This window comes from Suillus bovinus (genome assembly GCF_016758785.1).
Source record: "Suillus bovinus strain UH-Sbo-P2 chromosome Unknown EDB93scaffold_310, whole genome shotgun sequence".
NCBI classification, from domain to species: domain Eukaryota; kingdom Fungi; phylum Basidiomycota; class Agaricomycetes; order Boletales; family Suillaceae; genus Suillus; species Suillus bovinus.
Window position 1 is genome coordinate 4,055 of NW_024542366.1, and position 14,889 is coordinate 18,943.

The window sequence follows — 14,889 nt, forward strand, 5'->3', positions numbered from 1 at the left end:
TGTCATACTCGACTGCAATATCCCATGAGTGGGAGCGGCTCAAACCCAGGACTACACTGTGGTGGGCTTTCAGTGCCTTCGCGCGTGCGGCCCCGTGGTAATGACCCGTGCGATCTTCTGCTGCATCAGCCGCTCCTATCCAGTCTGACAACGTTATGCTCCTCTCATTCCGGCGATCGAGCCCTTTGGCCATCAGCGAGCCTGACGCAGAGATGGTGAAGGCTTCTTCGCCAGTCCTAATCGCTTGCCATCGAGCCGACGAAGTGAGCGTACTGTATGGGACATATTTGAAGGCTTTGAACGCCTCGTCAACTTTGGGTGGAACGGCTGTAACAACGAGACTGGCATTAGCTCTCGAAATCCTCGGTAATGGCGAGGCGAACACGAAATTGTGGCAGCATTCAGCCCCGGACCACTCTATGGCCAGACAAAAGCTAGCTTGGCCTGCAGCCTGACGTAGCAAGTGGGTCGCCTTTAGCGACTGAGCCTATAGCTCTGATAATTCGCACTGGCCTTCAGCTCAGTGTTGAGATCGAGTGCGCTTGGATGCGCAGCTGCATCTGCATGCTTGGGTTAGAAGGTTGGGACCCAAGACGCTGAGCACTGCCTCCTTGGTGCGCGTAGCACGAAACTCGCAAATCTGGCTAAGAACGAGATAGAGATCCTCACCAGTGTCGAGGGGGTTTGCTTTGAAGCCTGGTACCACATCAGGGAGGGAGACCTTGGGCTCGTCCTTCTTGGCTTCGATGATGGCGGCCCTTGCTCTTTCTACTTCCTCTGGCGACGCAAACAATGGAAGTGCGGGAGCCTTAGCCTGAGGGAGGAGCTCAACGGGTTGTGTGGTCCTTATTGCTTGCTCTTGCTCGAGTTGAGCAATCCGGGCAAGCAGCGCTGCCACGTCAACCGTTTGCTGCACTGGTGTTGCGGCAGGTGGGTTCGGTGTACTTGGTGCAGATGGTGTGCTGGCCGGGGCTGGCTGCTTCGATGCTGCTTGCTTGGATGGCTGCTTAGCCGCTGGCTTGGCTGCTGGCTTGGCCGCCGGTTTGGCTGCGGCTGCGGCTGCAGCTGCGGCTCTGGCTGCTGGAGCACCAGGGAGGGGTGTTACTCTGGGTGCGTTGCTTTGAGGCGCTGAATCGTCATCTGCGTCGGCACCGACGCTAGCGAGTCTGGCTGACTGCCTTGTTGCTGCTGCTTTGGCGCGAGCCGCGCCTTGGCCTAGCTCTTCTGGAGGCTCTGCAGAGTCGGATGGATGCAGTGGCCCTACAGGTGCAGATGATCCTGAGGAACTGGCATGAGGGGCCAGCAGGCCTGGAAGTTGCAGGTTTAGGTGCTGATGGGTCATTGATCAGGCGGATAAGACTGGATCAAGTGAGGTGCGATTATGATAGAAAGTAAGTGATAACGTATGGTATGGTATTATGAATGTGAGGGGCGAGTAAACGAGAGGATAGTAATAGATATTCTGATACGCAGATACTACGATTCGAATAGTAACGAGAAGGTAGAAAGACCAAGCGTCACGCTCAGTTGGACGCGTGGTGCTGACTCTCCGGCAAGCTCCGAATCGGCACCTTGTCATCGATTTCGAAAACCAAACAAGTCCAAATCCTTGACTTCGACTTGGCTTTCATCATGGACGAGTCGACACCCCCACCGCCAGATATCGACGCGTACCCACACCCACCCCCACCCCCACCATCAGCACCATTAGGAACACCAACTGATTTCTTGAAAGGCGTGGTTGGGAAAAAGGTCATCGTGCGTCTTACATCAGGCGTAGATTATCGAGGTATCTTTTCCTTTCTTGCATCAATTTAGAACCAAGCTTATGTGCGTAGGCGTCCTTTCGTGTCTAGATGGATACATGAACATCGCGCTCGAGCAGACGGAGGAGCATGTCAATGGAGTAGTTACGAATCGATATGGGGACGCATTTATTCGCGGGAACAATGGTAAGATATTCCAAAATGCATGATTGAATATGCCATGTTCTGATGTGTTCTCACATACTAGTGTTGTACATATCTGCCGCAGAACTGTTATGATCAGAATTACGTTATATAGTCAGCACAATGATCATATGATTGAATGAGTACTACTAGTATATGCCATGCTCAATGCTAATTTCTTACTCTCTCCCAGTATCTATTTCCCACTCGTCAAGAAGTTCGATGCCCGCAGCCAATTGTCGCTCGAACAAGTATAATAAGCTGCAATCTACTGAACTCGGCTTGCAGAGGAACCGTTTGTCAACTATGAGTCGACTACACTGGTAATTCAAGCTGATCCTTTACATACTGTAACAAGCGCTCTGCTCGCTTGCGGACGGTCTGAACGTTCTACCATAGGAACGAACATTTACAGCAGTAATAAAGAATAAACAACGTCCCCTGTCTGTCTTTCTTCACTCATGCGCGAGAACAACGCCTGAATATCCCCCCGATTTCGCACTCTGGAGAGCGCAGTGTACAGTTGACCGTGTGTGAAACCATCTGTACGAAGGTCGAGTACGGCTCGTCGCAAGTGTGAGTCCTTGGCAGCTGTTGTCGCGTACGCAGGTCGTAATGGGAATTGTCTACAGTTTGCAGTCCAATTGGAACGTCCTGGATTAAAGGAGAAAGTGATGTGAGGTAGGCAATGAACTTCACCTGTTTGTGGAATTTGCACTTCGATGAAGCGTCGGTGCAGAGCAGTGATTGGCGCACGCGCGCTTTTCAACTAACATATTTCGTTGCACTGCGCGTATCGCGTTCACATTGAGCTCTAGGCGCATTAGCTGCCACCTGATCAGGTTCTTTCAAGGTGAAACAGGGTGAGCAGAAGACGGGTACGGGTACTATCAACCGGCCTGTTGTTCGGCGCACACAAACCACCCCAAATTTTAGGTTGCAGACCACATCAATCGAATTCCCTGCGGCACGTGCGGAGCGCTAAAAATGACCATACCGTAAGCTTGTCTCACTACGTTGGGGGGTCAGGACGCCACTGACTCCAGGTCTTCCTTTTGTTTTTCCAATTACACCCAGTCATCCAGTGACGGTGAAGATAAAGTCGGTTTTATTGCCTCATCTTACCAGACACATGTAAGACACGACCTCGTTAATGGAGTCACATCAACGTTGAACTCGTCTCGAATCGCATTCCGGCCCGATGTATATTTTACTTCATCTTGCAAGAATAATTTATGATGTATGCTCTGATCTCAATTACGTTCTGTCTTCATGACAATCATCCTACAGTCTAGCACCCCCATTGATCAAGAGCATATTCAAGTCCGTCCAATGTTAAATATTAAATGGCCATAGTCAGTAAGTACGCTACTCTGAAATATTTGATACCTTCATGTCTATCCTATCTTTGAAATAGACATACAACTGTCGTGAATTATAGTATAAATATGGTAATCAAGCCATCCAAAAATATGCAATCAGCGCCTTCCAAGGCCACTCAGGCCCCACGCAACTTTCGACTGCACGAAATCATATCCATTCAATATCCTCAATATCAGATCACGGATAGAGGCCCGACTGAACGGCATCCAGCAAGCATATGGTTCGTACGAAAGGCTTGCGAGATTCATCAGTGTCTTGGTATAGCCGATGATTTCTAACGCTCGTGCATGACGCACGTCGGTAATGTCCTGCAAAATGGTATCATCCACATCGGGATTCTCTGCAGACGCCTGAATGTGCTTTGTGATAGCCTCTGTAAGGAAGGCCGCGTCTCTGATGGCCAGATTCATGCCCTGGCCACCCGCAGGTGAATGTATATGAGCTGCGTCGCCGATTAGAAAAATAGCGGCTCCAAGACGCGTGAAGGTACGGTCGGCGATGGCGCAACGGGTTCTGAAACGTGTCGACCAAACCAGCTGGTCGACTTTGACTGGTTTTGGATTAAGAGACGGATCTGATGTTATACACGCTGGTCCGTACGTGTCGATCAAGTTCTGGATGTACTCTTTCGATGGAGCATGCGGGGGTTCTCCATTCTTTGGAGGTATGCCACAACCTATGCGAAAGATGGATTTTGTAGTAGGCTTTCCATCTCGCGTGAGCTCGGCATTGAAGTGGTTGCCAAACGGTGCAAGATAAAAGAAATTGCCTGAAAAAAATGTGCCGTTGAAATAGCCCTCGAGGGTGAATGGGCCGACAGGTTCAGGTTCGAATGTGACGTCTGCAGAGACCATTTGAGCCAATGGGTTATCGGCTAGCTGTGGGCTTTCTCCGTCAGAGAACCCTATACCAGCGATGGTACGGATCTGGAAATAGTCATTAAGCATTAATCAAGCTAAGTCAGCGGGCACCGAGATCTCACAGTTGAGCGGGCGCCATCTGCGCCGATAATATATCTAGCTTTAATAACTTGACCGTCCTCGAAGAACACATCGGTGATGCCTGAATCCTTCTCGTTTTGTTTCATCCCCACTACTTTGTGGGGACGCTGCACTTGAATACCAAGGCTCTGCAACTTCTGTACAAGTACAAGCTCCGTCACATTTTGAGGGATGTAGAGTGCGTAAGGATGAGCAGAATGTTGTTTTAAAGGGTCAAATTTGGCCTCGAAGATTTCCGAATCACGGGATGTGACTCTAATGCTCTTCCCCTTGATGGCTTGAGACAGTAAGCCATCTACTGCGTCGATGCTGGCCAAAACCTAAAATCATAAGAAGATCAGTAGGCGTTCTTATGAACGCGCATGTAGCTTACCTCTATGGTTGCAGAGTGTATGGTGATCGCCCTCGATGCATTTAGTCCTTGAGCTGCGGCATCCACAATAACGAAGTCATAGCACTTGTGGTGAACGAGAGAAAGAGCAGCTGTGAGACCTGCGGGGCCTGCACCGACAATAAGCACGGTCGTGTTTTCTGGGAGAGACATGTGTATGCTTGGAGGAGTAACTTGAAGAATGATGAAAACAACGACTGAGACTACGTATTTAAGGCCACCGATACACATCTTATCTTGACTCGATACATGACGAACGATTTGCTATCCGCACCTGATCGGCCGCTGAACAGACATGTATGACAAGGTAGCATCCTCAGTAGATTGCAATTGCCGGAAACCGTATGGTCGTACAACCAAACTGAGCTCTGGCTGACTGAAGTTGTCTGATCCTGGTGACGTCCAGTCTGGACCGTTTGCAACGCACGCCCAGCCCCGGAAGTGGAACATCATACAGATTTTCTTTGCATATGGCAAAGATCTTGCCAAATTTCTCGTCGTTCTCGTCCGTTTCGCGCGATGAAAAGCGATCAAGTCGGGGTGAAGTGAAGCCTTGGGCGCTTGATGCTGACTACAGGCCATTAGTAACGCGTCGACAGTTCTCGGCTGGTCCCGAGGCTGTCTGAGATAGATCTGACTTCGGAATATGTGCCGAATCCAAAACAGTATGTTTGATTCATGCCGCGCCATTCATAGTCACTACTGCATACCAGAGTGACTATACTTACATTATTGTGTACAACCTTGACTTGAATGTCTGCCGACAGTAGGGTCGTTCCAGGTTAAAAGCGAGCTCAGGCCTGCGTACCTTGTTCCCGAAGTTCACTTTTCCGAGTCTCTCCTACCTTAGGCCTCGTCATGGCCAATAGTAATGCTGGTGCCGCCCCACAAAAGATACCTTTCCGTGCTAACACTAGATTCTCCATTGAGGCTGGGATCAAGTCTACTCCAAGAGCAATCGGTTTCGTTGTTGCCAGCGAACATGTCAATACTCTAGGCATTCAGTGCGTCAACCTTTTTTTAAAGCCACCATCACTCGTATTAAACCTCACCATTTATGCAGAGTCGATACTGTACGCCCACGGATTGCGCGAGACGTCCATAAGTTCGAGAGATGGAAGACGGACACCATACTACAGGGGCTGCATGCAAGGCACACAGGCCTTAAGCAGGTATTGGAGTCTGAGCCCAGATTTTCGGGCGAAGTGATGGCCAAGGAAATACAATTCGACCTCGAATTGGATTTGAAGTTTGACAAGTGCCCGACTTGTATTGGTAATGTGACCACCGTTTTTCCAGTTAAGAGCAAGGGGCTATTGGGTCACCAGCTGCATCCCCATTGCGAGCTCTATTGGCCGGGAGACACGCATCAGAACGAGCCAATTATCTCCGACGAGGTCTGCAAGATTTCGAAAATGAATCCTGATGCGTTGGGCCACACCCCAGGGCTTGTCTGGTCTCACAAGTTTAAAGGATCATTCACGTACAAAGCCAGACTGGTATCAGGGCCGAAGGCCGTCGAACAGGTCAAACTAGACAGCCGTGTCTTGACTATAATCATATTCAGAAAGCTTATCCCTATCACAACGCTCTCTGGCAAGGACTTCCTTGCCGCATGGTGGGAAGTTGTGAAGTGTAAATATATATCTCTTCTCCTGCTCTTTATCATTTATCCACTACTCGACAGGTCACCACGCCCTTTGGAAGATGGGCGTGTATCACCGGGATATCAGCCCCAGCAATCTCATGGGGTACCGCTTACGCGGTCGATTTATAGCTGTTCTGAACGACTACGACTTATCGTCGTTTAAACGTGATGGTCCCAGCGGCCTCGAGCGCACGGGGTCGGTACCATTCATGGCGATAAACCTTCTCACGCCAAAAGCCATAGCAGGCGAGGTCAAGAACGTGTACGCGCATGATGCTGAATCGTTCATCTGGGTCCTCACCTGGATCTGCCTCCGGTATGAAGACGGCAAGCTCCTCGGCCAAAACAGACCACTAGAAGAATGGCTGAAGTTGGATGCTTTCACATGCGCAGAAAACAAGTCCCACTTTTGGACAGTGAATTTCAGTGATGCGCGTCCATCTGGATCGCATGAAGCGTCCTGGGACCTTGTAGAGAGATGCTATTTGGGGTTTCAGTCGCTTTATACTCTAAAGGGGTACCGCAAACTGGCTGATCAACTGGCATTCGAGTTGTTACTTGAGGGACCTATGCTGGAGCATGACGGTCATTTATCTACCAAGCAGGGTAGGTATAATTGTAGTTGAGGTATCGTGCCTCGCAGCTATTCGATGTTACAAACCACGTTGTAGAATGAATAATTGCAGGCAAGAAGTGATCTTAGGTTCTATCATGACTCTGCTATGAATTTGGATGCCGCTAGTGTCACTGCACGTCGTGCGGTGGCCGTAAGTACATTTTCGACGATGTGCAATGGAGATGAATCAATCTGGGGCACATCGGTGAGCAACAGCAAGAATAATGCAATAGGATAATCATTTTAGAGGCTAAATTCCCTGCATTTGAGAACGTACTATATCTATCATCCCCACCGTAACATATTTGTGGGTAGTCAGCCAGAGATTTGCATAACGGTGACAAACCTCTCGCTCCTCGCGGGAAACGTATACTTCTATCACGAATGAACATTGCAAGGAATAAGGTGTGAGTGGGGAGTGGAGAATGAGAGAATCGGGCCTTTAAAAATCAGAAGACCTCGATCCGAGTCTACCTAGCAGACGTCGACCAAGATATTCTGTTGGAGCCCCTGTTAAGCACGTCTATCCCATCAGAGTAAAGCACCGAACGAAATGCAAACATGCATACGTACATCCGTCGGCAATGATCACAGTCACGCATAGCGCAAGCAAACGATCGATCAAATGAAGTGTCTGATAGAAAGTGGAAACAGGGCAAACGTGGAAAATTCGAAAGTATTTTGCAGGAACATTGAAGGATGCACGCATGTCTCGCACGTGGGCTTGCAACGAGCAAACGACTTGTGGGTGCCAGTGACCGGTTATATATCGGCAGTATGATCATGAGGAGGAGAATAAAGTTCCGGACTCAGAGCGCCTATGGAATTTGAATCATGATTGATGGTTCTAGGTATCGATGGCGGGAAGTTTAATCTTTGATGGGCTCGTATACGAAAGAGAGGTGTTCAATATAGCAGGGTAATGTAAAGCCTAGGACATGGCGATTTTTGCGCAGGTTCAAGTGAGTTGAAATCGGACCAGTGCGTGTTTGTGATTGTTGAATTCAAAGGCTTTCGGCTGAGTCGGGCTGACAGCAGTACCGTATGCATGCGAAGCTTACTGTAATTTATCATAGTACATGTGCGATGAACTCTTCTTCAAGCGCAGCCATTTCCGATGGAACAAGTAGGACAAAAATACTCTTTCTGGGCATGAGAAGGTGAATCTCTACGTTTTCTCTTTTTGCCAGTTCTAACTTATCACAGGAGTGGAAAGACCTCCATACTCCAAGTCCTCTTCAATGATCTCCCAGTTAAACAGACCTTTTACCTCGAGCCCACCATGCGCGTTGCAAAGCATTATATTGAGTATGTACTCGTACACGACTTCTGTTCGTACCTAGCACTTAACATTGTTTCTCAGCACCGTCATTCCGTTGGAGATATGGGACTGTCCAGGAAACACCACCGTCAACACACTCGGCGCATCTCTCGCCGATTTCTCAACTATAGTCTTTGTCATAGACATTCGAGTACGTGTGCTGAATTCATCCGCTGACCCCCAACCTCATCCAGATGTTCAGGATCTCTACCAACATCCTGTCTCAAAACTCGTAGAATTTATAGTCGCTGCATGCCAAATCAACCCAGACATAAATTTTGAAGTATTCGTGCACAAAGCGGAAAGGCTTCAAGAGGACGACAAGATAGGTATGCCAGTCCCGTATGCATTCTTTACTCGTCAATGAAACAGCACACAGAAAACTTCCGCCAGATACACGAGCGCGTCATGGACCGCCTCGTAGATGAATCTCCCGAATTTGAGCAATTCCCTCTCAATTTTCATCTTACCTCCATATATGACCATTCTCTTCGAGAGGCGTTCTCTCGCGTGCTTCATAAGTTGATTGATTCCCTGCCATACCTCGAAGAACTATTAAACGTCTTTTGCTCTGTATGTACCTTCATTGCCACTTATTTCCACGGGTACATCTCATCGCTTGCAGAACACAGCGTCTCCAAAAGCTTTCCTATTCGACACATCTAGTAAAATCCACGTCGCAACCGACACCTCACCAGTAGACCAGGCTACGCACAATCTCTGCTGCGACTACTTATCCATGCTCAACTCTTTTGGACCTCTCTACAGGTACGTACGTACCATAAATTTCCCTCCCACTCTTAAACCATCCTACCAGGTCCAACGCCGACGATCCACGAATGAGTCGGTTTTCCCCAACACAAGCACCAACGCCCCCACCCACAGCCACGACACCCACTCCCACCTATGGTGCCACTCCTGCCGGAACACCGCCACTCACCTCATCGACATCTCCCGTTCCACCACCCTCAAAGCCCCACTTCTACCCCTCAGCAGCGACATCGCTCTCACCTTCACGTCCAGGAACTACGCTCACGTACCACCTTGTCACACCGCACCTCGCATTGCTGGCACTCCTTCCGACGACGGTGTATGATATGCGCAGGGGTTTGGTAGAGTGGAACGTCGTGTGGTTTAGGGAGGGCGTTAAGGAGATATGGGAATCTGGGCTGCGCGGGGGTTTAGAGTCGTAGTTGGTGTTGGCTAGCGTTCCACCTTTCAAAGTGACATTTATTGCAGCCTGAGGTAGGGACGATAAGATGTATGAGATTAATGCTGGGCTATGAAGGTCGATAGTCAGAAATAGCCGCAGTTGAACACACCATCGTCTGCGGAATCCAATCAAGTTGGAAGACGACCCCTCGGGTATGTCTCGATTCTCAAACTCATCGTGCTTGCATTCAGAAATGCAACATGCACAGACTTGCTCGATTCCCATTCGTGTATGTACAAACATCTGAAAATGACCTGGCGTGTATAGCGAGCACAGTATACAAGTACTACTACAAACATTACAAAGTGAGTGCGACAATAATGAACGAGCATAATGCACCGAGAAATTGTGGATGATACAGCGAGTGAGACGAGAAAGAACATAATGCAGCGAGCGGATGTGAATAATGCCACAAGCGAGTGAAAGATACAGCAGCGGTTGGGTGAAAAGAGAGCAGCAGCGAGAAAGTGAAATGAACAGAACAAGACACCCATGGGTGAATATACAGATGGGCCTGCGAAGCGAAAAATGAGCGCCTCGTTATCAGTTGCTCCCTTGTCCTTTTGGGTGTACTGGCGTCTGCATTCAGGTGCCAAGTCGTGGTTTGGCATTCTCGCAGTTTCCGCGATGGTAGTGCATACTTCTTGTCAGGCAAGATCTTGTCAAATGATCCGCAGAGTCAAAACGATGCGACACGCGCACCTGTGTTTCCGTTTCTTCCAGAATATCTGAAAGTGAGAATTGGTTCCGTCTCAGTGCTGTTGTCCCCATTGGATGTGGAAAGGTCCTCTAGAATCTAGAATATCGAACAAGTTGTGAGTAGACCGCGACATGATATCGGATTATTGTAGATTTGATTTAGGAAGGGGTAGACAATCGCATCCATCATATGATTCAGAAACTGGGAGAAAGATAGTAGGGAGTGTGTCGCCAAAGCTATCGACATCTACATTGACCCGTGTACCATGCCATGGTGCTGATCATGACCAGTGCACCAGACAGTTCCAGACTGTGACAAATAACGTGGTCGACACAGCCTCAGGGCCTAGGCCTTATGGCACGTTCTCCATACCTGGCCCGTGCGGTTTCAGTTCATGTGTGCTTTGACTGTTAGTGATTGGACATACTTCTACGAAGTGATATAGATAATAATAAAAATGCGAGTTACAGCGTAAATCGTGATTCGTGACTATCGTGAATCGTGGAGATCGAGTCGTAGATACGTATACAAAGAACGGGATGAAATCAACATCGATAAAAAAAAGGCCCCTCCACACTTTGCACTGTCATGCATACGAGCGTAATGAGAGAAAGTGATCATCTTACGGACTCTTGTGAATGCGCATATGCTGGTTCAGGTTGTCACGGCGGCTGAACTCCCTTTCGCATCCCCCGACGGGACACACCCATGCTGTATCAGTCGAGAAAAAATCAGTCACTCTAGCATGCAGGAGATACAGAAAAGTCTCGCTCACGTTTATCGTTAGTGTGGATAGACCGAATGTGCCTTTTGAGGTGCTCGCTTCTCACGAAACACTTGCTGCAGCCATCGACGTGACAGGTATATGTCCTGGTGCCTTTCTTCGACCTGTCTTTGCTGCGCGCATATACGGGTCCCCCTGAAGAGACTGGAACCTTGCGTCCGCGGGACTTCTTTGTCAGATTGGGAACAGGGGTAGGAAGACTGACATCTTGACGTCCGCGACGAGGCGGCGGTGGCAAAGACAAAGACTGGAATAGGGGTGAAGCTGGACCAGCTGAGCGGCAAGCAGGAGATTCAGATGCGTCAGAAGGGCAATACAAGTCTCCATCGCTTTCGGCGTCAGATTCTTCTTCGAATGACTGGTTCCCATGAGAGGCATGAATTGGAGAAGGTATGGTAGGCAGATGATCCGAGCCGGGCTGGGGCGGCAGGGATGACGGAGATGATCCATTGGGAATGATAACATCCGACATACACACGGTACGAAGAGGTGTTTGATCCGTGAGGATCTGCGATGAAGGGCGTTCAGCACGCACGAAGCCCATGGCATCAAACTGTCCCTCTTCGTCACTGCTGAACCACTGAGAGGAGCTAAGCCCGTACATGGGGTCGGGCGAGGGTTGGAGTTCGAAGCAATCAGATGCAGGGGAGCTTGTGGAACTGCTGCCGATGCTTGGGGACATATTATTGAAATCCGAGTGGTATCTGAGTCCATCGGTGTCATACATGGTGGAATAATTGTCAGGGGCATAAGACGCAAATGAAGTGTCAGCCATCCATAGGTCGGGGCTGCCGTCAGGACCTGAGAGATTTTCATAGAACATCCCAGCATATTCAGTCATGACGGATGTTGTGCTGCACAAGATAATGGGTGCAGACAAGGGTATTGAGTAGTGGCCAAATAACTGGAAACGAATATAAGTATTCGGTCTGGAAATCAATTGAATGGGAGTTCATGTTCGCCGAGCCTACCAGTTTGGTACAATTGAATGGCAGTGGCTGACATAGACTGGAGTCATTCTGTCATTGACAAAGCCGCTGAGATCTAAAATCAATAGAGTGATCTGAGGTGAGACATTCGGAGGACTTTGCAATTGGGGTAGGATTTGTCAAACTCTTGTTCACTCTCGGAACTTAAATACCAGAGTCATCCTACTGTTCACGGAAACAAATGGGAAACGACTGAAGCTCACCAGAGGACGTCCTAGCCAGCAGTTCTGAAAATTTTATGGGTTGTAACACGTGAAAAAGCTGCACGTGTTTAATCCAGCACTCACTATCAGTAGATCAGAAAGTCCTAGTACAGCGACCTTCCAGTAGCTGATCATGATGAGTCTATGTATTTTCAGGAGATGACTTGGCGCATGTGCATGAAGAGTGGCGGCAGCCACTGAAGTCTGACATTGACAAGCCGCGGTAGTATTTGGTCAGATGATTAACACGTGAAAATATGTACCCCAATTATTGTGATAATCTTGGACTGCACGTGTAATTGCAAGTTTCTCTTCTCTCTAGTATATCTCGCTTGCCCTGTCCATATCCCATTATCAAAATTGTAGATGATGTCCGAAAAGTCTTCACCATCGTCTTCAACTGCGAGCAAACATACGATATTTGAAGATGAGGACGAGAGTGTACGCATAGCAGTGAGCGCACTGGGCGACATGAGGAATGGGGCCAGAGCTTCTGCAACCAATGGTGAGTAGACTTCACGCCTTCAACAACGGTGATCTATATGGCACATATGAACCCAAATTCCTACATCAGCTTCAAGCGCGCTATCAACCCCATCCCCTTCTCTGTCGCCAGATACGACCTCTCCAGATTTTGTGGCCAGAGTGTCCAATTTTCCTTTATTCAACACAGCTTTGCGAGCATATGAACATGGTAAAGCCAGTTCGCGTGTCGTCAAGGTGAGCTTCTTGAAACTTATGCGCGTTTTATTGACCCCAATAAATTGTTTAGTATGGTGCTGAGATGATGGAGTCATCCGTGAAGACCATATCCCGTCCTGTAATCGATAGACTACCAGTTAATGTCAATCAACTAGACGAGTTTGCCTGTAGGCAACTCGACAAGGTCAGTACAGACTTTTTTGTGCTTAATACCAGCTTATCTTCCTTAATTTTTGCAGCTCGGTAGATATCGTCCCCCATCAAATACTGACCTCGAACGGATGCAAGTTGACGAGGCATCGAGAGAGCGAATATTAGAGGAAGGGCAGACCAGTCGGGATTATCTCAGTTCGCGACAAGCACAAGAAGCCACGGACCCACGACCATGTAATTGTCATCATTGCATTTCTTTATCGTATTATCTCATCTGTAATTATAGCCCGTAGTCCATCACCTATTCCTCAGAACGATAACAAAACACCGCCCCCAAAAAATCAAATTGCCGCACCTCCTGACCCTCAAGGTCAGCAAGCAGTGGTGCAGAGGAGCCGCTGGCAAGCTGTTCTCCTAGAAGCAGGAGGCATCAGTGCCGCCGTAAGCGAAGAAAGTATGCGGCGTCTCAAATATTGTCTTCAATGGCTCCAGGTTTGTCATTCGGTTTTCCTTCAGATCTCAATCGCATGTGATTTCCCACCAGTACGCCACACAACACATCGACGCACAGATCCTTATTCTCAGAGATTTCATCGAATCCTTGCATCCATCAGACTCTTCATCTGGCACCGATACCCTTATCTCGCCTATGCATATGCGGACGTTAACCGACGTTCGTCGTGACATTGTGCAAACTATTCGTCAAGTGGTTGATATCGTAAGCAAATATGCCGGCAGTGCACTACCGGAGCCCGCTCGGTCACGTGTCAGGGGCTTTATATTGCATCTACCTCAGCGCTGGGCAACTGCAAGTGTTAATTCAGCTCCTGCTATAGCAGATGGCGCCCCAGGCGCTAGTTCAGCAGTTGGCGCTGTTGCTGGCGGTGCTGGAGCTATGAGACGTACACGGACCACCAGACACCATAAGGAACGCAACGCTGGTGGCCCTGATCGCTCCCAAGCATGTACACCTGCATCCTCTCGTGCATCATCCCCTTTGGCCTCCGTACGTGTAGGCCTACGACCAACTACCAGTGCTGCCACTCAGGCTGCGCAACGTGTTTTGGCACTCGCCACAGAAAGTCTAGATATGATGCGTGGGGTTACTGGTGTCGTTAAGGATAGCCTAGACCGTGCTGATGCGTATGTCAAGTTCTTTGGCACAATAACCTTGTTAACTAATGGATTTTCAGTTGGGTTGAACGTCTGCGCATCGTTGGTTTACAGCGCCAGCAATCTCATGATGATTCAGAGCCCTTTGATCATGCCTCATCATCATTCGGACAACACCAAAGGCAGAATTCTATTCCAGGCCTTTCATCTACTTCCTCGACACCATTCTCTTCTATACCCTCCACACCCGCAGCTAATTATTCTACACCAGCAACGCCCGCTGCTCATTCCTCCTCTGATACCCTTGGAATGGGTCTCCGGTTAGGCGAGGCGAGCGCTCGAACGTCATTGAGCGAGCTCCAACTCGATGGAGAAACATACGAAACGGCGCGAAGTGTGCCGAAAGACTTATGCGAAGGAGTGCCGCAGCGACGGAAGCCTGATCGCATTTGGGAGAGGCAGAGCCCCGAAAATGCTATACCAAGCAGAGAGGGAATGATAGTTGACGGTGTATGAAGATCAGTATGGTGTTACATCTTTTCTCTTACTCCCCGATCCTTTCTATATCCATGAACTTTATATGAAGGTCCTTTGTTTAATTATGCGCTTGCACGGGTGCTGGTTGGATCTCTAATTGTCTTGAATACTTGATGTACTCGTATTACTCATCCTAATTTATCACAAAGTCTCGATTAGGACCTAGGTCGCTCGAGGGTTGTACGT

The 14,889-nt window shown here is 48.8% G+C and overlaps 7 protein-coding genes across 7 annotated transcripts; 4 read left to right on the forward strand and 3 right to left on the reverse strand.

Moving 5' to 3' along the window:
* Positions 1 to 1,632: 1,632 nt before the first annotated feature.
* EDB93DRAFT_1098185 (putative U6 snRNA-associated Sm-like protein LSm6) lies at positions 1,633 to 1,975 on the forward strand (the record flags this gene model as incomplete). The annotated part of the gene is made up of 2 exons (XM_041446885.1): positions 1,633 to 1,789; positions 1,839 to 1,975. The coding sequence occupies 2 exons, from the start codon at positions 1,633 to 1,635 to the stop codon at positions 1,973 to 1,975; spliced, it is 294 nt and encodes a 97-aa protein (XP_041300594.1).
* A 1,452-nt stretch (positions 1,976 to 3,427) lies between these two features.
* EDB93DRAFT_1098171 (uncharacterized protein) lies at positions 3,428 to 4,877 on the reverse strand (the record flags this gene model as incomplete). The annotated part of the gene is made up of 3 exons (XM_041446883.1): positions 3,428 to 4,258; positions 4,315 to 4,653; positions 4,707 to 4,877. The coding sequence occupies 3 exons, from the start codon at positions 4,875 to 4,877 to the stop codon at positions 3,428 to 3,430; spliced, it is 1,341 nt and encodes a 446-aa protein (XP_041300595.1).
* A 1,390-nt stretch (positions 4,878 to 6,267) lies between these two features.
* Positions 6,268 to 7,011, forward strand: EDB93DRAFT_1192409 (uncharacterized protein; the record flags this gene model as incomplete). The annotated part of the gene is made up of 2 exons (XM_041450867.1): positions 6,268 to 6,359; positions 6,412 to 7,011. A coding segment is annotated over exon 2 (504 nt), but the record flags the coding sequence as incomplete, so codon positions are not given.
* Positions 7,012 to 7,874: 863 nt separating this feature from the next.
* On the forward strand, positions 7,875 to 9,576 carry EDB93DRAFT_469113 (Gtr1/RagA G protein conserved region-domain-containing protein). Its single transcript, XM_041456474.1, has 8 exons — positions 7,875 to 7,969; positions 8,027 to 8,148; positions 8,195 to 8,296; positions 8,352 to 8,460; positions 8,512 to 8,638; positions 8,689 to 8,882; positions 8,935 to 9,077; positions 9,127 to 9,576. Exons 2-8 carry the CDS (start codon positions 8,033 to 8,035, stop codon positions 9,500 to 9,502), a joined length of 1,167 nt encoding a protein of 388 aa, XP_041300597.1. The 5' UTR covers positions 7,875 to 7,969; positions 8,027 to 8,032; the 3' UTR covers positions 9,503 to 9,576.
* On the reverse strand, positions 9,529 to 10,243 carry EDB93DRAFT_469140 (uncharacterized protein). Its single transcript, XM_041456475.1, has one exon. It carries the CDS (start codon positions 10,131 to 10,133, stop codon positions 9,651 to 9,653), a length of 483 nt encoding a protein of 160 aa, XP_041300598.1. The 5' UTR covers positions 10,134 to 10,243; the 3' UTR covers positions 9,529 to 9,650.
* Positions 10,244 to 10,844: 601 nt separating this feature from the next.
* EDB93DRAFT_1098182 (uncharacterized protein) lies at positions 10,845 to 11,478 on the reverse strand (the record flags this gene model as incomplete). Its single annotated transcript, XM_041446884.1, has 2 exons — positions 10,845 to 10,933; positions 10,998 to 11,478. 2 exons carry the CDS (start codon positions 11,476 to 11,478, stop codon positions 10,845 to 10,847), a joined length of 570 nt encoding a protein of 189 aa, XP_041300599.1.
* A 994-nt stretch (positions 11,479 to 12,472) lies between these two features.
* Positions 12,473 to 14,861, forward strand: EDB93DRAFT_1192424 (transcription factor Opi1-domain-containing protein). The gene is made up of 7 exons (XM_041450868.1): positions 12,473 to 12,703; positions 12,773 to 12,918; positions 12,971 to 13,084; positions 13,140 to 13,287; positions 13,340 to 13,545; positions 13,598 to 14,196; positions 14,247 to 14,861. Exons 1-7 carry the CDS (start codon positions 12,565 to 12,567, stop codon positions 14,680 to 14,682), a joined length of 1,788 nt encoding a protein of 595 aa, XP_041300600.1. The 5' UTR covers positions 12,473 to 12,564; the 3' UTR covers positions 14,683 to 14,861.
* The last annotated feature ends 28 nt before the right edge of the window (positions 14,862 to 14,889 follow it).

Coding starts and splice junctions, on each gene's coding strand:
- EDB93DRAFT_1192424 (XM_041450868.1), top strand. CDS start 12,565: ATGATGTCCGAAAAGTCTTCACCATCGTCTTCAACTGCGAGCAAACAT. Junction 13,085..13,139: donor CCTGTAGGCAACTCGACAAG/GTCAGTACAGAC, acceptor TAATTTTTGCAG/CTCGGTAGATATCGTCCCCC. Junction 13,546..13,597: donor ATTGTCTTCAATGGCTCCAG/GTTTGTCATTCG, acceptor ATTTCCCACCAG/TACGCCACACAACACATCGA.
- EDB93DRAFT_469140 (XM_041456475.1), bottom strand. CDS start 10,133: ATGCCAAACCACGACTTGGCACCTGAATGCAGACGCCAGTACACCCAA.
- EDB93DRAFT_469113 (XM_041456474.1), top strand. CDS start 8,033: ATGCATGCGAAGCTTACTGTAATTTATCATAGTACATGTGCGATGAAC. Junction 8,461..8,511: donor TCTTTGTCATAGACATTCGA/GTACGTGTGCTG, acceptor CCAGATGTTCAG/GATCTCTACCAACATCCTGT. Junction 9,078..9,126: donor TCTTTTGGACCTCTCTACAG/GTACGTACGTAC, acceptor CCATCCTACCAG/GTCCAACGCCGACGATCCAC.